This window comes from Larimichthys crocea, chromosome III (genome assembly GCF_000972845.2).
Source record: "Larimichthys crocea isolate SSNF chromosome III, L_crocea_2.0, whole genome shotgun sequence".
Taxonomy (NCBI): Eukaryota; Metazoa; Chordata; class Actinopteri; family Sciaenidae; genus Larimichthys; species Larimichthys crocea.
In genome coordinates this window covers 33445965-33467313 of record NC_040013.1, presented here as the reverse complement: position 1 = coordinate 33467313, position 21349 = coordinate 33445965, and the positions used below count along the sequence as shown (strand labels likewise).

The following is a 21349-nucleotide window of genomic DNA, read 5'->3' as shown; positions in this document are numbered from 1 at the left end:
ACTCTCAGTGGCTATCAACCACCTGCAAGTTAACTGTATGGGAAAAAGTGATAAGAGCACAGATGCTGTGGTTTCTGTGGACCCCCAGTGACATCTGATGTGGAAGAAACTATAAACTATAAAGCAGGGGCCTTTGTAAAATCCAAAGCAGCAAAATACATAAAACTACAGCAAAAGAATAATATGCATGTAGACCAGTTTGATAACCAGTGACCTACTTCTCAGATTTTAAAGAATTTTTGATAGCAAAGTAGCAATAAACAGTAAGAAAAATGTAACACAGGAGGTCATTGCACCCCTTTAAGGTTGTGTCATGGTCTTGTCCACCCTGAGAAACTGTCCAAGTGGATTAAAGGGTTACATATTGTTGGTAATAACTTTGGCAAAAGCACTCAGAGATCCTCATTTGTCATAAATAATGTGGCCCTTCTTGGTGCTCACTCTTGCCCTCACTGTTGGGGCATCAGACACTAACAATGACACATCGGCTGAAGAAAAGCTTGTTATAGCCAGAGGAAAACTGCTGGTGAGTATGGATAGAAATACATAGGACACGGATAACTTTAAAATGTCTTCTGGATATCTTGTGATGGTAAAATGTTTAAGATTTTATGGTCTGAAATTAAACAAACACTTGAAAAGAGGCAAAGGGGACCCAGTGACAGCATTCAGAGAGCAAATTGGAAAATGAGAAAGATGAGGGATAAGCCAAGTGCTGTCATGTCAGGATGTATTCTGCTGAGATACGAGACCTATTTCTGGTACCTTTGATCACTCAAGGAACAAAGTGTGCACAATGCTATTTGCCATGCTGTTTTAACAACTGTTTGTGGTCGTCCCTGCAGGCTCCTAGTGTGGTCGGATGAGGCATAAAGAAAATGCCTGAGCTCCATCATTTTCTCATGGAGCGCTGGGCTTTGTAGTATCCTTGTACTCTTGTGTTCCTCAGGCCTTTTTGGTAAGACCTGACTTTTCCCAAAAAAAGAAACACCACAGATTTTCTCATAACCTCTTTCATAAACAAAACAATGTTCCTAGCTAGTTGCCAAGTCCAGTGCCAGCTCTGGGAGCTCTCCAAAACCCCTTTCTCTTCCAAGTTGAAATCAAGTTGAGTGAGTCTAAATATAGCAAAACAGATGGATGTGCTTTATTCCTTTACTGTCTACCTGTTGTTTCCCTTGATCTGTTCTTTCCTGTGTAGCCACAACTTGGAGTATGATTCATCGGAGGAGAAGAATCCCCGTCTGATATTGTATAACGAAAAGGACGAGGTTGTAAAGGTGAGATGTGAGTTCAGGGATCTTTTACTCAGCCGCCTTGTGACGGAGCTTATCTAGGGAGTGCCAGAATGTCAAGACAGATTCATGCAGGGAAGTTTTAAGACTGCTGCATCTTAGATCAGATCGTCTGTCAGCTACCAAGTCGGGACCGAGTGTGTTTGAAACTGTGAGACAGAGTTACCTCAACAAAAAAAAAAAGAGAGAGAGAAAGAAAGATGACAAGAAAGTGAGAGAGTAAGAAAGTGTATAAATTAGGGTTTCTGACAGCTGAGTATTTTTTTGTTCTGAAACAGCATAGTTGATATGAATGCTGATATGAATTTGAACATTTTTATGCCCTGAAAATGCAACTGTTCACTGTTCCCCCACGTACTTTTATTTTTGTCTGTGTGGAAAAACTCCTGAACCTGCATTCAGGCCAGCCTGGGACAATAAAACTCGGCCCCTAAAACCAATGAATTTCTTCAGCGTTAGCCTCTTCTGAACATAAAAAGAGCCACCGCTGTGATTTACAAGTAAACTTCTCGCATACTACACTGGTTTGTTGAGGTTTTCGCCTTTTATTTTCTCTTATGAAGCTTATTTGGGAGTTTTTCTTTTCTGACAGTCACGATTTAATGTTTTCATTTGTTGCGTCATAACGTGGGCGCCCTTTGAGACAGTAATTTGACTTTAAACAAAGAATTATTTCCCAGACTAAATTATTGAACAAGTAAATGAAAAACAAATGTGCAGGAGGAACTTCGACATCAGCAGTGACTGAGCAAGTTTTAATAAAAATCCAATTTTGACAAATTAATCAGTATAAACAGAAGTGAATTTGAACACAGTACACATCTGCAAACACACACTTCTCTATTTTGTACTGCATCTCTGCTTTTAAGCCTTTCACCATGTGTCCAAATACAGCATCTCTGCTTTTAAGCCTTTCACCATGTGTCCAAATACACGTGTGTCATTGTGTGTGTGTGTGTGTGTGTGTGTGTGTGTGTGTGTGTTTCCTTCCTTACACGTCAGACTGTCCCAGTGAAGAAAATGAAGGCAGACGAGATCAGCAGCCTGTTAGACTCACTTGGTTTCTACAAGAGGTCCCAGAAAGGGGAAGAGGTGCCAGAGGAGTTTCAGCATTTCCCCCTGCGCGCCCCGAGGGACGAGCTGTGACGACACCTTGTGGCCAAACTCTGCTGCTGCACCCAGGCTACATAAATGACGAGTGGGGCCCCAAGGCCAAAACGATAAGCCAGGCACCATTCTGAGGACTCGCTGGCTGGGTGTAGCATGCAGGGTGTTGTTAGTCATTGTTGTGTCACACTGTTTATATGATGAATTTAATAAAAAAATTTAAAAAAAGGTTGTAAAACACAACAATAAATGACATGATTGGATCAATGTGTTTAATGTTGCCTGTTGTCTACATTTAATGTAGGCTACAACAAGTCACTTGGAATGGTATATTTTAAAAACATAGCACAGCACACAGAATGAATAAATATATGCGTAGCTAATATTTCTTTTTTTTTAAATTAATGAACCTGCATTGTCCTGGTTTTTCATTTGGTGCCAATTTTATCTCTGAAAAGTTTAAACAACTGTTCATTTTTTTTTTCTAATTAGATGAACATATTTACTGAGCATCATAAATAGCCAACTTACTAACAAACTGCCACACTGCTGTCTCAGTCTAATCCTCAACCCACCCCCTTCACTATAATCTGATTAGCAGTACTGTCTGCCAGCATGCATCTGTGTGCGTCCATTTGTGTCTGTGTGCCTTCATGCGTTTGTGTGTACTGTGTATGATTTGAACACAACAAGGATTAGCAGTAGACACAAAGGGACACAAAGCACAGATTTGGACCGTTTGCACTTCCTGACACCTTGGCTTGGTCATGGTCACAAACTCTACCCACAATGCCAGTGTTTTATACACCTGTTCCGGAGAACCTGCAGATGGGTCTGGCCTACATGGGAGGCTCTGTGTTCACCAACAACAGGACAGCAGACAGCGACTTCACCAGGGAGCAGGAGGACGCCTCTGGTTGGTCACTGCTTCCACATACTGTTTACAACTGTAGTATAGTGTAGTTTGCTGCATGTGTACTATATATATAATGCATGGCATATGTGATTATGTGTGAAGTGAAAGATATAACTTGACTAGACAAAATATTGTGAACAGTAGCTACACAACAACTACTTTAACTCTAAAATAGATCAACATTGTAAACAGATGGCATTGGACAAAATCCTGGGTTTGCAAAAATAGCTTCTGTCAACATATTAAGTGTATTAATTGTGTGATGCTCAAATTATGAAAGTATTTTTGGCCTTTCTGAAGATTGCAGTCAAAAAAAGTCACACAACAAAGTTCTGGTTTACTGACCTCACCTGTCACTGATAAATGCACCAGCATCAAATCTATGATTAACCTTTGCAGTTCTTGTAATTGTGATTATGTTACATTAGCGATTAATTCCCTTTTCATGACATGACATGTCACATTATTTTGTCTAACATCTGTACACTTATGTTTTATTTATATTTATTATATATGCAGTACAGTGACAAAGCATAAAACTGAAATCTAAATTGTACATTATTGTGTGTAACTGTCTGCTATGATGGGTAGTTTTCATTGTGTGTAATGAATATGAGTGTTTATGCTTACTATTATTTGTCTTGCAGTGGTCAATGAGTTGGTTTCCCACCTCCCGCTGCAGATGCTGCTGTACTTCAACATGTTTTATTTTCCTTGTTGGTGGTTTTCTGCTGTTTTCATGTTGGAAGTCAAGGTTAGTTGGTGATTTACATTTTCACAGTTGTCATGATCTGTCAGTGTCATATGGACAAATGTGGTAAAATTCAATTCAATCACATTTTTATGTTTTCTTCGGTAACTAAGAGGAATTTATGCTGTACTCAAAAGCTTTACACATATAAAATAGAAAAAAGTATACTCAAACGTATAAAAAATATTTAATGAGTATATTTTTATTTTGTTTTATTCAGTTCAATCCTCTTATTAAATCCACTATGCAGCAAATTGGAAAACCTTTGGTGCCGTCTAGTGGTAGAAGCAGAAAAGACCCTGTGGAAACCTCAGCTCTAACTAGGGATAATAATAGATACCACATACAGCACACTGCACCACTTTAAACTGAGATCATCTCAACTTGAGATCATCAGAATCCTTTGGAAGAAATAAATCACATTTTTATCTGTGTTTTAAACTTTTTTCAGCCACTTAACTGCAAGTAAAAAACATTTTTCATACCTACCTGACATACTGACAGGCCAGCTCTGCTTTATTTCCAGTTTTATTATCTTCCCGGATACTACCAAGCTCTGCTCATAACTGGGATGATCCTCCTCACAGTCATTGAAGTGGTCCGACTCCATCTAGGCTACGTTGGCAACCTTAAAGAGAAGGTAATTCAAACCAACATCCTCTCTGAAGCACAACACAGCGGTCTGTTATGGACCCATCTCCTGAATAACACAGGAGAGGAAGTGTCTGCTTAAGTATTCTGCTTGCGTGTGTAAACAATCAGCTCCTGGCTACAACTGTCTATTCAGTTTGTGTGTGTGTGGATGTGCAAATGTTTCTGTGCTTTCATGTGGATACAAGTGAAGCACTTGATGCCTGACTGCTCTATCTTTGCATTGCCTCTTTTTCCCCCTTTCCCTCCCTGTCATCAGGTGCCAGAGCTGGCAGCCTTCTGGCTCCTGTCTTTCATGTTCCAGCTGCCAGTGCTGCTGTTCTTCCTGACCGATGAAGGAATTATCATCCTGCCTCTAGAAAGAGCCGTCCATTCCATCTACCTGTTCTTCGTGCTCGCCCAGATCCTGGCTTCCTTCCTGGCTCTTAGGACCATGACCCGAAAGCTTACTCTGCTTTTCCATCTGCGCCAGTTTGGCAAGGTGGAGAGCTTCCACCATGCGGGTATGAGCCCTGTCTACGGGCTGCCCTACCACCGCAGTGTGTTGCCTGTATCACCCAGCCATGATATGTACCATTAAAGTAAAGTATTCAAACAATTTTAGATGTTTTCATATTTTACCTTTGTTCGCTTACTTTTGCTAAAACTACATTATGTGCTTTAAGTTTCCCACAATGCCTCTTAACAACTGCAGAGAATGAATGTGAGTTTGTTATTTTGAAAGCATTGTAAGCATTTAAATAAACTATTTTGTAAAAAAAAAAAAAAAAAACTGAATGGTGTCATTCTATATGTATTGTAAGAGCGTTGCATTCTGGTCTTTTGAGGCCAACGCAGAAATGTATGTGTTCCTGTATGACCTCTGATCAGTGTTATGTATGTCATACATGATAGCTCTAGAAAGAACCCTATTTGATTTAAAAGAAACACTAGTGCCCTGACATTTGCTGTTGATGTTTTAAAAAGATGAAAAACATCATGTTAGCTCCACTCTAAATGTCAGAATCTGATGCCATGTCAGCCAAACTGTCAGAGTGATGTGCCTTTACAGGGTAATAGAGCAAAATACACCATCAAACAACAAAATGGGATTTGGAATACAAGGCACTGCATTGCCAGTAGCTGCTTTTGTCAGATGGTGTTAAAGGGATTTTTTCTCTTCTTTAATGATGATGGATGATGCAGGCTGAGTATTGGTTTAACAGAATTGTTTCTGCAGAGATAGATTCAATTTTTTTGCCCATGAGACAAGATTAAGCTTTTTTTCTAACCATAAAGCAACCTGTTCTGTATTTTTGGAAGACACGATGTAAGACTTGCATTCAATCTTTCCAATCTGTCTTTAAGTCGTTCCTACAGTCTATAATATTACGATCACTGTTTGATAAGTGGGATGCGGGAACCAGGTTTCTTAAGGCTTGTGAAGTGAAAGAGTTTAAATCTAACTGCAGCAGAAATGTGTTAAATATTTATGACCACACAGTGGCAGTCAGCGACCAAAAGAGAGATGGGGAGCATTTGACAGTGCTGCAAAGTCCAATGAGAACAGATTATCATGCAGCACATGTCCTGGTCAGGAAACCCTTTGGCAGAAGCATAAAGGTTAGGCATGTCCACACTTGAATATGATGTATTATGTTATAATCTATAACTCTGTGTCTTGTCTACGTGGAAATCAATTTTAATATTTTGTTGTCTACGCTCGTTTCTCTTCAGTTTGGATATAACATGTAGTCACTATAGATGTCACACTTGTTTTACAGCAGCTCACAGGCAGCGTTTGGTAATCTATCATATGTTTTCTGTTGAGAAATTATTCAGAGTGTCGTGCACTAGGTTGTCAACAAACCGGTTATGTGAGAGACACATAATTCTGTCATACGACATGCTCTCTTATATTCTCTCTCATATTCTCTACTTTACATTCAGGAAACAACAAGCTGCAGTGACTGCTGCACCATTCATGGAGAACAGAAAACAGAAAAAAAAAAAATATATATATATATTCGGAGCGGAGGATGTAATGTATGCTCAACACTTTATGTAGAAGTGAGTGCTCAAAACAAACCCCAGCCATGAGGTCACATATTGCTGAAGAGAAGAAATGTGGAAAAACTTACATCTATCTTTTGGGAGTTAAAAACCTGGAGACTGAAAAAAAGGTTACCTTGACTTAATTAGCAAATTGTCACCAAAAACATGAAGTGTCTTACATGATCCCTTTAACCTCAATTAAAAATGCTCCGCATGCCTTGAATTTTACCTGTGTGACCTTGTGAGGTGGGGAAAAAAACCTCCACCGGTAGTGATGACGAAGCAGCTTGGCTAGATAGAATTAATGAACTGTTGTTTTTTACTGTTATGTTCTGTATCTAGTATATGTCAGCAGCATTACTGTAAATCATGCCACGTTCATATCGTCTGTTTTGTCCCAGGAGGAAACTTATTTTCCTGTTCATGCTCGAGTGTCTATGAAAAAAACACGCAAATACACACGTCTACATGTTTTGATATATTCATTTGGCAGAAATAAGACATGCGTTTAATGATTATTCCCTTTTTTCCTCCTCTTTGAGGTTTTCTCCTTCGTTAATCACCTGACTTTGTTTACACGCCTGCCCAACTGCAGCTTGTCACTCATTAGCTCTTCCCAGTTTATACATAGTGGGCGGTTTTAAGTTGCTTCTTTTTAGGATTGTTTATTGTCTGCCTGTACCTGTGGTGCCTGATTATTACTGTTTATTGTGGCTATCCCTCCCATCTCAGACTACTTATCATGCGTAGACACCCTACCACTAATAATCACAATCAGAAAACAACCATGCAAGCATTTACAGGGTTTGTTGACAGTGCAGATCACAGTACACATGAACTCTAAGACTACAATCAAATTAAACCATCCTGGTGTTTGTGCTGCTTTTTTGAATCAGACCAGATTTTACAATCTACAGCATTATTTTTACACTCCATAAAATTTGATTTACAGCAAATAACAGGAAGAGTACGAAGTGTGACAGTTTGTCTTTTTGACTAGTCCTTGAGTGCCAAAAGAACTAAAGCTGTCTCATAATGGCAGACGTTCAGACAAGCGAAGTGCTCATGGAAAAGTCACTTTTAACATGTTTATCCTCTTCAGTAAAGCCAAAGAGAAAACAAACACATAAAACGCAGACCGAAACAAAAGGAGGCAATTCTTAGAAACATTAGCTGTACTAAAGCTGCAGGCATCCGATACAGCTATGATCCTCTCAGCCTTGCTCTCATTTGCTGACAGTAATTATACAGAGCTGCAATTAATCTTATAGTCACGTATTTGTTAAAAATGCTACTCGGAGCATCTTTCAATATTTTGTCTCTTTTCTCCTTCTTTATGGTCAACAGAAATCTAGTAATCATACACCAAAGCAGCAATAATGGTGGTGTTGAGCTTATTTCTTTGTCTAACACTGGTCTGACACGTGTTTTGTATTCCAGTATTGCTTTCATGCTCCCTGCTCTCCAGAGAGTATTCTGTTGACCAGGATGCTCTGACTCATTCTGTTTCTCCTGTATCCGGTTTTTAATAAGTATGAACCTTTTTAGGTGGTGGGGAGGAGGAAGATTAACCAGCTGGTGGTGAAGAAAATAATAGAAATTCCCCCTGGAGGTACACTGGTCACATCTGAAGCAGCTACACACACATTTCACCTCATCAAATTGCCTTTCTTTAGAACGAGACTGGGAACATAATGTTCTCTATCTTGCTCAACATATTGTTTCCCCTCATCCTGTTTTAGCATCCTTTTGAAAGCCCCCCTGCAACTTCTGATCAGGTTTCCTAGCTGTCATTGCCTCAATTATGATTGGGTGCAGCTCAGAGGTAATCACACAATGTGAATGACAAGGCTGTCCTGAGCAGAGTCAGGAAGCAAATTTCCAAGACATCACAGCGACATCCTCATTCCTTATTTTAGTAATCCCTCATGGTGGAGAGCTCACAAGGCCTGCCAAGACACCTGGAAATGTTCCCATCCTTTTAATACCAGGTGGTTAAACAATGAGCTTTAACCCTTAAACTATTGTAGTTCAGCTTCATACATAAACTGTGATGAGAAGATGCTCTTACACACCTTGATCATTGTTTAAAAGTTCATTCAAATTGCAAGAAAATATTTTCTCACTCAAAGAATAAGGCAATATTACATTAATATTAACATTAATATAATATTAAGGCAATATTACTCCTATTTTTTGCATTAAAAGACCAAAACTGACAATGAATTCATGCTAATATCAATTATTGCCTATATACGCACTTCTCTGAGCCACAGACCACCACCATTGTATCCATAAATGAAAAAAAAACTGGCACTGAGTTTTGCCTGAATAAGATTCAGATTAGGAAAGTCTAAAAAACATTTGTTGTCCAGACCAGACTATTACCATAATTAATCATTTTAACTTTTGTGGAAACAAACCATACAAAATACTATATACCACTGGAACTTCTTGTTCTAGTGGTATATAAAAAAAAGTCAGTATGAACTTATTTACAGGAAAGTCTTTCATTGCTCCGAGCACCGTAAAATTCAATTCACCTCTATTGTATTAATGTAGAAATATCAGAGACTTGTACTTTTTAGGTTGCTTTCATGTTTCTTTGTTTGTTTGTTTGTTTGTTTTGTTTTTTTGTTCTTTGTATCTGGTAGAATGTAAATGGCCCATGGCTTATTTCCTCCCCTGCCAACCCGATTACCAAATTATTGCAAAACCCTAAATTATATTAACATTTAACATTCAAAGTATGTTTTTCTCACACTTTCTACATCATCTATGCATAGCTACTGTATGGAATGTTAAAGGTTGGGGAAAGATTGTGGTTGTTGAAAATAAACAATGACCAAGCCAAGGTTAGGATTTGGCAAGTGAATACTTTGAGGTTAGGAAAAGATTGCAGTTAATTAAAAAAAATGTGAATGTGACAGGAAGCAACATCCGATCTTCTACATAATAGTCAGAAAGTTGGAATTACATGTAAATCATGAAGTGTATAATCATCTAAGCATAAGGACATAAACTCAAGTGAAACTGATTGTATGTCACTTACCACAGTGACACTTTTTTGAATGTCGCAAACTAACCAAAGGTGAGGAAAAATGGTTCTTGTAATTTCAATGAAGCAGACCTGTAAATGAATCTCTTAAGCGAACACAGAAACTCATTAAACCAGTAACACATCTACAACTGACCCACCTTAGGTCAGGTCCCTGCGATTCTTTTGTAACCTGTTTCCATTAGCAACTGAAGTAAAATTCTTCCAAGAGCATACTGTGAGCCTCAGTTTAAGCAGGCCTGCAGGAAGTGTCAAGCTGCGAGCCTACTGCTAAATCCTCTGGGACATTGTTCAATCTTTCATACTCATTTCCCCAGATATGGCTGATAGAATAGGACACAGCATCTGCAAAGAGATGACAATATGGTGGGGTTGAGGGGAACACGTGTATGACTCCGTTATTTTATTCCTATGACCCATCTGTCAAACCAGAACAAGAGGCGGTGCCTTTAAAAGGTACCAAATACATATTGCCCAATTATATTACATATTGCCTCTAAATGATATTGGGCCATGAAATTCAAATCTCATTCATAAGCCACTTATATTGTCTCCACCTTTACAGCCAGCAGGCTCCGCAAAGAAATGTGACATCATACTGGCAGGCAGGGATATTGAAACTCAGACTGAAATTGGTGGCTGGGTATTTTCAATTTGGGTCTGATTACCTGGGTGAGGGGGAATGGCAGGCCAATTCACTTTTCCCAGTGGTTTAAATAGCCACTCACCATACAGTACAGATGAATATTTTATCAGGAGCGACAGTATTAAATCAGCAGCGCTTGATGACACGAGAATGTACTGCCTTCAGAGCAAACCACATAAAAGCTGTTATATTCAGTTTATGGGGACTTTTTTTATTTTGCCATAATTTGAGAGGGTTTTGAATAGAGCCATTTGCATGTTACCTGGATTTGCACATAAGACGGACGTTTGCTTCACACCGGGAGTGAGAAGTCTTTTGAGGAGCTCGCACTGGGTTTGCCACTTTCATAAGTGTGCTGTATATGCAGGAAAAGAAAGTACTGTAGACTCTTTCAGCCCGGTTGTTTTGTGTCTGTATTTTTACCTAAAACTGACTGAATCCTGTAACTATGTTTCCAAAAACCGGATACAAGATTTCAATGATGTCTGAATTTTAAGCAGGTAAGGCTTTATGCAGGCATCTGTAATTTTGTGACGTTTACAAAAGGTCAGGAATAAATCCCCATAATAACCTGAGTCACATAAATCTACATGAAATTAGTTTATCTTGACAAAGTAGTGCCCACTTAATTTTCATTATTTCACCAAAATAATCCATCCTGTATCAGTACACAACATCAGGGCACAAATAATACTAATGGTCTGGACACAGATTTATTGATATCTACATTTTAGAGCAGTCTGTACCGCATCCACAATCTATAAATTCGATTTGCATAAGAAGAAAAACGTTATTTCAGGGACTGGCCTGCAACAGATGCTGCATCTACTGAACAAGGTACAGACATAACAATGTTAAACAGATGCTTTATTGGAAACTTGAAGCATCTTCCAGGTGCTGCCAAAACAGGTAGGACCTGAACCACATTACTCAGCATTGATATTCCCTTGTGAAATACAGTACAATGGCTTAAATTAATGTTGTTTGACACAATCGAGTTACCAGCTTCAACCATGTTGTCTATCCGTGTTCAAATGTATGTATGAAGAAATAAACATGTACTTGGAGGTTACACAGCCTTCCCAGAGTTCCCATCAAGAGTTCCCATCTTACTCCAGTCTGAATGCAGCTATATTCTCTGCTCAGAAAATTCCATCCAGGACTCTTGCCAGCAAACATGGTCCATCCATCCTGCGTTAAAAGTTGTAAATCCCCCACTATTAGAGATTAAATTTGACTACACCATAAAAGCCATCCATCTGCCTGTCAAATCCCTTGGCCTTGGTGAATTGTACGAGTAGCAGTTATTACTGTAACACTTAATGTGGGGAAAATAAGGCCTATCCGACACACAGCCAAATCAAAGACTAGTAGCCAAGGGCGGTGAATACAAAAAACAATGATATATGCTCTAGCTATTAAACCTTCAATTAAAGACAATTACAACAATGTGGTTACCAAAGTGAGATAAGTTCCCGAAGGTGAGTTCATGAAGTACAGAAAAGAAAAGCATCTCTGTTAAATGAGATTCAGTGGAGTTGCTATTTGCAAAAATGATATTCTGGTATTGGTCATGGTCACTTGCAGCACAACTGATGAATGAACAACAAAACATTGCCTAAAACTCTGTAACCAAGCATTTCATCCAAAGAAACATTGGCTTCTGTTCCTCTGGGCTAACTTTGTCATAAAACATCTCATACTAGTCAAGCTGGTAAACACAAACATGCTGTTTTAAATGTATCTTTCATTCAGGTTCACCAACATGATGTTCACTATATCTTTTGTCAAGACCAGTAAATTAATTTCTAGACTTGTCAACAATTTAAGGTTTGCGAGATAACACCCACTTTGACGCATGCGTATTTCAGCCTATAAACGAACAGATGACAAAAACATTGTACATGAGCAGGTATGAATTACAGTTTAGCCATCTACGGTGTCTGTGATCAAAGGGTCTGTCAGTGAGTGAGCAGCTGGGGGTTAACCATCTCTCTCAAGGACACTCTGGCTTGACGCTTGATGGATCTACAGTAACCTTGACTGTTGCAGCAACCGAGCACATGAACAGGCTTTCTTTCATCACCTTAGAAATATTGTCCTCCTTCAGACAGGCCATTGTATTAAAAGAAAAAAAAAACTGAATCGGGATTTTAGTTTTAGTGACATTTTTATCCTTTATTACATTTTAATAAATCTCGTCAAATAGCTCTCTCTTTAAACTAATTCAATTTGGATAATTGAAATCGGAATCAAGGACTATCAAAAAAATTTCACACATTTAAAACAAATTATACATTCTTATTTGAATGTCTGAAAGCCCACCACTAACATTTTAATTTCTGTCTCCTTTACAAAAACAAAACATACTTTTACTCTCCATCTAGAAAAAAGGTTGTTGATGTGACTCACAGGCACTGTTCAGTCAAAACTGTTGCAAATAAAATGAATAAGAAATGTTTTTAATTCTTCAGTGCTTACCTAAGAGTAGAAAAAAGCTAGCAAGACTACAGAAAAGCAGCCTAATGATGCCTTTGTGTCTTAGTCAGTCATGTGACCCTTGCCTTGCAGATTGTAGTGGTCTGTGCAGAGTCTCACTGGCCTTATGAGGTATTTAAAGCAACTGACTCGAGAGAATCTTAGGATATGAAGGTAAATTCATTATCCTGCATCCTGTTGCCACAGCAGCTGCTGTTCAGTCACACAGTATCACTTTAAAGTTGGAGGGGAAAAACATAGAAAATGTTCCTTGCGGAAATTAAAAACTGGTGGGATGAACCTGCATTTCTAAATGATGTATTATAAATTGTCACATTGTGTATTATACTTTGGAAATGATTGTTTCTTCTGATCTGAAAAGTAATATGTCATAATAAATAGAAGCACAAACACTGATATGACGTCACAAAATCAAATGAACTAAATGTCAATATTTGCGGCAAAAGTTAATCTCTAATAGACAATGGAGATAACATAAGATATGCTGCATAAATTCTGTATGAAGTTAGTCTTCAATTAAATCTCCTGCCATTTGTGGCCTTGGATCAATGCTGTGAATATGATATGTCATCTGAGCCCTGATCAAGCAGCAGAAGTTCACCTCCAGGCGTGGTAGAAGCAGCTGCATGACCCCCAAATGTTTGATTCAGGCAGGACTCTGATATCCGTTTGAGGCATGTTCTGACTAAAGTACTAAAGCCTTTGGTCTGTGATAAGAGTACGTACACTAACTGATCAGTGGCATGTGAGCATGGGTGTGTGCAAATACACAAAACGTCTAATTAATTCTGGAGCAATAATAAATCCAGGAAAAAATGACTCATTATCTGTAACTCCCCATTAAGTACTCTCATATGAGCTCCATGTTACTGGTGTGTTTGTGTTTTTGTTGGCCAGAAGGAAGCCACCAAGCTTCTGAGAATTCTCCACAGGCTCTTGTGGGAAAACATGTTTTAACTGTGATAGTTAGCCGGTGATCGAGCTGCCTCTAAGCTGACAAACAGATGAGGGAAAACATGGTGGTAGGTGATGCCAGGCTTTTGAAGGGAAAAAACAACAACCTGATAAGTACTTTTTAGTGTGACAATTCTTCATGTGAAGCCTGACACATCAGAAAGATAAAAAGCGGAAAGTATTTGACAATCAAGGTACAGAGATGAAAAATTTATGATCAGGAGAGGGCACAACTTCCATCTCATAGAGCTGCATTCATCTTCGCGTTTTTCATCAAATATTTATTCATCTTGCTGTATGGAGTAATTGTTTGTTTACTTTTTTCTACTCAAGAAATAAAGCCACATATTCTAACCTCCCCAAAATTGCTGTATCGATATTCACTTGCTTTTAACCTCCTTAAAACCTCCATTTAATGCTACCTAAGCATCTCATGCATAATTCTTAATGCTCTACTTCAGATTTCCTACCCATGGGCCACTGGTGGACTCCTGGGGAGAGAGCAGCTTCAATTCAATTAAAACTGGAAGTTTGGTGACTCCTGATCCAATCAAGCACTTGGCTCCGGTCCATGACCATGACGTGAATGATAATGCCACTGAAGACAATTGCAAAGACAGACAGAAACATGACACACTAAAATCTAGTGGGCAGGCGCATGATGGAAATTTATAGCACTGAGATGAATTAAAAAACAGTGAGACCAAGAATATCTAAGTCATTATAGCATGATTGCCAGATGTCTAGAGACTGCAATGATGATGCTTCAGTTTAAATGCCTACAGGAACAGGTTGGGGAGGAAAAAAACCTCCCCTTAGTGCTGCACTGTGTGCCGCACTGCTCCGTCAGGCTAATGGAGAAAAGAAATGCAACATTAGTACTGACAGCAAAAAGAAAATGTCACAGATATGACAGCATTTAGTGTGAATAATGTGAAATGGAAATGGAAAAGCAAAAAAAAAGGGACAATGACAGGAAATAATCAGTTGTAATACAGTCTCCATCGAGCCTGTTTCTGTTGTTCAGGACTGGGATTGTTCAAGTAGGTCTAGTATTATGGTTAGCCATAATTATCCGGGGTTGTGGTATACTCTGCCGGTTTAGCCTTACAAAGAGTCAATTGATACAATAGAAATATAATTTGTTGTTGTGTTATGCGAAAAGCCGCTACAGTAACCTTGAGCCACTAGCCGAGATGAGGTCTGGTGAGATCAAGTCCACACCCAACTCCATTTTGTTCATTTTCAAACTTGAAGCCCCAACTGACACAGATTCAAGTGACATCACTTGAATAATTTTATCTGATTACACACAGCTCTCTCTCTGGAGCCACAAAAGGATTTACACATGTTGCTCAAATACTCACAACAGAAGACTTTAAAGAGTCATATTGGTGGTGTTCCTAAGAATATAAAGGGAAATGTATGTAACTTTTACTGACCAACATCTACAGTGGTTGTAATTAAAACATTACAGGATAATAGTAATGCTAAAACATGGTGGTACAGGGTACTGAACTTGAAAACAACAATTAGTGTGATATTACTATAAAAAGTCTGCTAACATACAGTAGCTACTCTACTATAAAATGTGTTTTATTACTTATGTATTCAACTGCACGCTCTCATAATAGTTCTTTAAACTTATTTTGGGAGATGTTAGTTTTAAAGTCACACACAGGTTATTTGCTACTCTCGGTTGATAATGCCTTATAGATATCGATAGACTTTACTAACCAAGATAAGAGAAAGCGACTGTATTGACGTGCTGTGGTTTCAGTGATCTCTACTTAGCATCAATGGTTGGGTTAATTTTAGAGTCATAGGCTTAGTTAGAGGTGGATCAGGTCTAGGATGAGGGTTTGGCTATATTAGGCAGTGCACATTGCACATTTTAGCCTTTTTTAGATTATTCCTCACTTAACTGACTTAAATACATTCCACATATAGTGTGTGAGGTTGTGCAACAACCACTGTACATTTGAAATTAATGGAGGAAGCATACATAATACACCGTGTAGCTGTAGTCACTCTGTAATCCTTCAGTACCTTGTGTGACCTCCTGCAGCATTGCCTGACACCTCTGCAGCACAGAGCCAGTGAGCCTCTGAATCTGCAGTTGTTGGATATTATCCATCCCTGCAGAAGGACCTGACTGGGTTGATGGCTAAAGGCTGGCAACGGGTTACGTTGAGATCCAGGCTCTCTACATTTGAAGCATTACACTCCCTGCTCATGAAATTGACAAAGCGTGGTCCTTCACTTGCTGTGACCTCAAGCTTTCAATAAAGAGCTTGTAAAGGTGAAACGATTGGGCATTTTTCCAACTAGATCTCATTTGGTACAAAAGTAACTTTCAGCACCCTGTTAGGGTGGGACAGCTTTCACTTTTCTTGCCTTGTTGAAGCTGGAGAAGCTCATACATAATACTTGAAACACTATTTGTGAGATGTTGATTTTTTTTTTTCTTGGTTTCTTTGGTAAATTCCCCAATAGTTTCTTTCTTATATATTGAATAGCTTCCAGAAAAGACAAAGCCAAAAGCAGCCAAAGTATGGTAAATGTGCTGCAAAACATAACATAAATATGGTGATAGTGCCTCTATAGAGTAATATACAGAAAACCCTGTTTGGTATTACTAGGCAGTATTTTAGCTGACTCACTGAAGTTAATATTTTGGACAAACAAAGCTAACACACAAAAAAAACCCAATTAATAAAAATACAAAACAAAACCCACAATTCATTCACAACAACCTTTGCAAATGTCATCAATGGCTTTGTAACACTGTATTCAAATGTGACAGTAGAAAGGACAATAAGGAACCAATACTTAGTTGTATTTCGACAAAATACTTAATAAATGAAGTCTTATTTATTAATATGTTAATTGGACTTCATGTAGTTCTTCTCACTGACTGCTCAGCACACAGTTGAGGAAGGTGAAACTGCTCTCTGCTGTCTGAAAGAGAGACCCTGCAAAGGCAGAGAAGGTGATCTCATTTGTTTATCCACTTATCTTATCTATACAGCATGTTGGGGGTTTGGTAACCTCCATATAGTCCCGGCAGATAAGTAAGCAGTAAGTTTCTGATCCAGCTGCACACCCCGTATTGAAGCTCTCTCTCATTAGAGTCAAGCTGAAAAACAAAACAAAGAACACCCATACAATGACACTAATAAATAATCAATGAAAAGAAAAAATAAAGCTTGAAACTTCTGGCAGCCGGGTACTCCATCTGCTCTGATCAAATCCAGCACTGATGGCATCAAATAGGTCCCCAGATCCTCTCTCATAAAAGCAAACTGGCCCTGACCCAGGGGTCGACTTGAATGACATCTTTTTTCTGGCAGGAAATATAACATTGTTTGATTTTCTGGAAGTCCGGTGATTACTCTTCATCTCTTTAGCTGTGAACGTGCTGGACAAGCCACAGGGTGGGAGGAAGTGGCAGCCTGAGCTGGTTGGACATGTTGTTCCAGTGATTTGTGATTTCAAATTGGAAACTTGCTACAGATGAGCTGGTTTCACATTCGACTGTGTGGAAACCTATTGGAACATGTTTACCATGCAGTTCTAGTTGATTTGCTAAAATTGATAATCTTGGGTTTTATTGTGTAGAGCAGATGTCCTAAAAATTACGCATGAGTAAAATCCTGCAGCTTGGTTGTCAGTCGACTGAGGGTTATTCTGGTCTAGAGTTATGTTTTGGCTGTAGAGTTTGCATTAATTTTTTTTAGAGTTGTAGAAATGTAATTAGGCATAGAAATAATGTTAAGGTTCTTTTATCAGAAATAGGATTCGGTGTGCAGAGAAGCTTGAATCCACCTTTTGCTCCAGTCTAATGATGCATCTCTACATACCTAGGTGTTTGAGAGCAAAGTGAATTTTCACCTTGCATCATTTGTGCAATTTTGAAGAGTGACTTTGTATTTAATCGCCTCTTTCCATTGAGAAGTCGCACCGCCTTCAACGTTCACCTCATGATCTTACCTGAGTTTTATACTTGACCCAGACTAAAGATATTTGGTACTGACCAAACATTTGGATGGTCTGGATAAAATGTTTTTCTCTTTTCTTTGTCACAGGGTCAGGATTACCATGCTTTGCTGATCAACAGAGCATGCAACCAATAATTCAAAAACCGCCTCAATGAATCCAGCCTTTTTTTAGCAGTGTCAAACCAATGATACAGTTTGTGCTCAACCCCCCCAAGGGAAGTGTTTGCAAAGACTGTCTCATGTTTCTCTACTTTGAACTTTTGCCAAATATAAGAACGCATTGTGACTAAAAGGCTGAGAGCTACAGCTGGTGTCTTTAAAACTGAGAAAATAAAGCAGTTCTGTTTTACAGAGAAGTGTTTTCATTTCTGGCCCATAATTACTTGGATCAATGCAATTGATCACACTGAATCTCTCTAAATTATTTAGTTTCCTGTACCTTTTTGTTTACTATTAATTACAGCTGATGATATTAAAAGGCTTAGAAAAAAGCTAATTTGAACATCTTTAACTCTGCCCTCACTGAAATTTGAGAATAAATCATTAATAAACTCAGATCCCTGTTTTCATATACACAGGCTAAACAGGCTCATCAGTAATGAATGAGAAATGTGTCATTTTTTTCTGCTACTGCGGCTGCTGCTGTGAAAACCAGTCCTTTTTAATCACTCACTCTCTGTGGGAAATTATAGTGTGGCCTGATGCGACTGCAAATATCTCTGTTGAAAACAATGTGACCTGATGCTGCAGTATGCACAGATACAAATTACAGTACTGCTGTTTGAGAGAGCTTGCTGCACGTATAGATCATAAACCGGTAATCTGTATGCAGCCTGGGCAGCCTAAATTGATAGTGATTGGCAAACACTACAGACAGTCCCCTGATGATTAACTAAGTCGGATAGTGCAAACGTGTTTAGTACCTTATTGGGAAATGATAATGATCTCTGCTCAAACGCCCAGGAGAGCAAGAACAATTGAAAGAATTGGCTGAAACGAGAATGTGCAGCCTTTAATTCTGAAATTGAGCCCCGTTTTAAATGATTACTTTTCAAACATTTGCATGAACATTCACTATCTGCACACAAAAACGCATTATGCACCTGATTGTCAAAAAAAATCAAGCAATCAGCAGTTGAACATGTAGTGTTTTTCTGCATGAATCTTGTTGCCCCCCATGTGAACATTTGTGTATCCATCTTTATATGCTTTTTATGGATTCAAATATCCCCAGAACAAACTTTTATATGCTCTGTAATTCGCTCCCTTCCATAAATAAATTTGATTACCACTGGTACTGCACCATGTCAGCTTAGCTCTAGTGCTTATTTCGGTATAGTAGAGAGGAAAACATGCTCAATTGCCCATTTTGTTTGTGCTGCAGTGATTAGATTAACAAAACTTGCTCTCAGGGTTTGCATAGCTTTTAGGTATTATCTCAAGTATTCCTAAAACATTTTCTCGTGTCCTTTCTCTACCACCCATTGGGCTTATGCCATCTTAAAGTCATTTTAAGAACTGTGTCCAACCTTGCCTTGTTCTTTTGAAGCTGTATCAAGATATTCCTTTTAAAATAAAAAGCCTTTAAGCTTTGCCAAGGAGGGAGATCGTCCCTGGGTGCTCGAAGGCACTGTGATATGCAGAACTTTAGTGAAAGCCCTTTACGGACTGATGCAATAGAGCTCTTTCTGAACCCTGCAGTTGAGTAATAAAGTTACCATGAGTCACTGGTCCCACAGAGGAATCTGAGATAAATATGGCTTGGAAAAAACCCCCAAAGCGTTTGAAAAAAATAGGGCGCTACACCACCATCTAAGAACTGACTTCTTCTCCTTCCATTATGATTTATCTGTTCATGCAGAATTTAACTTGTTGACCTCCACTGATCATCAGGTTGCCGTAATAGTTTGCTGGTCATTGCTTACTAAGGTTTTTTTTTTTTTTCGCTTTTTTTTGTGTCTCCAAGGTTTTTTCTGCAGCACACAAAAGAGATGAATGTTGTACCAGTTAGGTTCCTTTTGATTACCAGTGTTCACCTTGAGGCATTCAGCAACTGATTAATGTTGAGACAAAAGAAATGAAATACTTTTCCTATTTCCTCTCTCTCTGAAGTGACAAAATCGTTACTCATTTTGATGGGGGCTTGTGTTGCCATTTGGAACCTTGTAGAGCGTGTCAAACTGAAAAAAATGTAGTAAAGAACGCAAAATAGTCATTTTTTATCTGTTCTCTGGTAGTGACGTCTTTACATAATGCATGAAACAGCTCTCTCAAAGTTGCAATACAACTGTCCCTCTTGCAGTTTTCTTTGGAGCTGTGAAGTTTGTATTGGATAGATCTAATTAAGTACATATATTTAGGGGCCAGGGATGCTTTAGTTTAGTTTAGTTTAGTTTCTATTTAAATACATATATGATGTGGACATCTCTGCATGTTTCAAAAGTGCTTCGGTTTTTTAAGTTCTTTCTATTTGTGGCGTCAACGTGTAACATCAATCATCATGCTGTTGTCTAATTCTGCAGGCAATGATACAGTTGCTGACTCAATGCGAGTCCTTTTTTTATGATTTTGTATGCAGAATTGAGGTGTGAGATTTGAATACATGTAGCCTGAAAAGATAGAAAAATGCATCTGAATGCAAATATGCAGAGGCTGTGCAATATAGCCAATAGGAATAGATGGTAATCTATGAATAACATTATGTAAAAATGTTAATCATTTTCCATTTGGTAGAGCCCATTTTGACTTTTGAGATCATGTTGGAAATATGTTGTACATTACTCACCCTTACAAAGTAACTCCACCATTTCAGAAGCAGACCTTTGCAGATTGCTTCATTGTCACAATACATTTTTACAAAATAGTGTTGTCAATATGATAATGCCAATATATATTTTATAAAGTATATTTTATTGCCCATTTCAAGGTCAAGGTAATATCGCAGAGGGTGAATTTGTTGCACAGCTGGCACAAGTGAGTTCCTAAATCTATAGGTCAGATTATATCTGCTAAGACTTACTGCACATTATAAAAAAAATCCTTCTAACATGTTTCAAGGTGTAACCCAAAGAGATAAATAAGAGAAAAGTGGAACAGATTCAATCACACATTCCTGTTGCCAACATTAACACCAAGAAATATATGCACTGGTGGACATTCGTGCAAACAATGTCAGTACTTGGTTCAAAATGCAGAACTACAACAACTTCAACAACCTGCCCAGCATGTTCTCAAACCCAAGTATGGCCAGTGGCCCTATGTTTCAAATTAGGACACTGTAGGTGCCCCTTCCTGGACATGCCTGTGTAATGTTTGAAGTGAAGTAATATAAATAGTGAGGAAGTCTGCATACAGAGGAGGGTCTTCACTGCGCTTCTGCCTCCTGTGTGCACCACGCCCAACAAAAATGCAGATGAAAGGTTTGAATATAATTCAAA

The 21349-nt window shown here is 38.6% G+C and overlaps 2 protein-coding genes across 2 annotated transcripts; both read left to right on the top strand.

The window, feature by feature from the left end:
* Positions 1-358: 358 nt before the first annotated feature.
* selenoe (selenoprotein e) lies at positions 359-2620 on the top strand. The gene is made up of 4 exons (XM_010736844.3): positions 359-526; positions 846-922; positions 1202-1280; positions 2298-2620. Exons 1-4 carry the CDS (start codon positions 419-421, stop codon positions 2439-2441), a joined length of 408 nt encoding a protein of 135 aa, XP_010735146.2. The 5' UTR covers positions 359-418; the 3' UTR covers positions 2442-2620.
* Positions 2621-3191: 571 nt separating this feature from the next.
* Positions 3192-5382, top strand: zgc:112294 (transmembrane protein 17A). The gene is made up of 4 exons (XM_010736845.3): positions 3192-3318; positions 3966-4072; positions 4596-4709; positions 4980-5382. The coding sequence occupies exons 1-4, from the start codon at positions 3192-3194 to the stop codon at positions 5298-5300; spliced, it is 669 nt and encodes a 222-aa protein (XP_010735147.1). The 3' UTR covers positions 5301-5382.
* Positions 5383-21349: the final 15967 nt, after the last annotated feature.

Bases quoted from the DNA above. Each gene is read 5' to 3' on its own strand.
- zgc:112294 (XM_010736845.3), top strand. From the start codon at position 3,192: ATGCCAGTGTTTTATACACCTGTTCCGGAGAACCTGCAGATGGGTCTG. The intron at 4,073-4,595 runs GTTAGTTGGTGA...CTTTATTTCCAG, and splicing joins TTTTCATGTTGGAAGTCAAG to TTTTATTATCTTCCCGGATA. The intron at 4,710-4,979 runs GTAATTCAAACC...CCCTGTCATCAG, and splicing joins TTGGCAACCTTAAAGAGAAG to GTGCCAGAGCTGGCAGCCTT.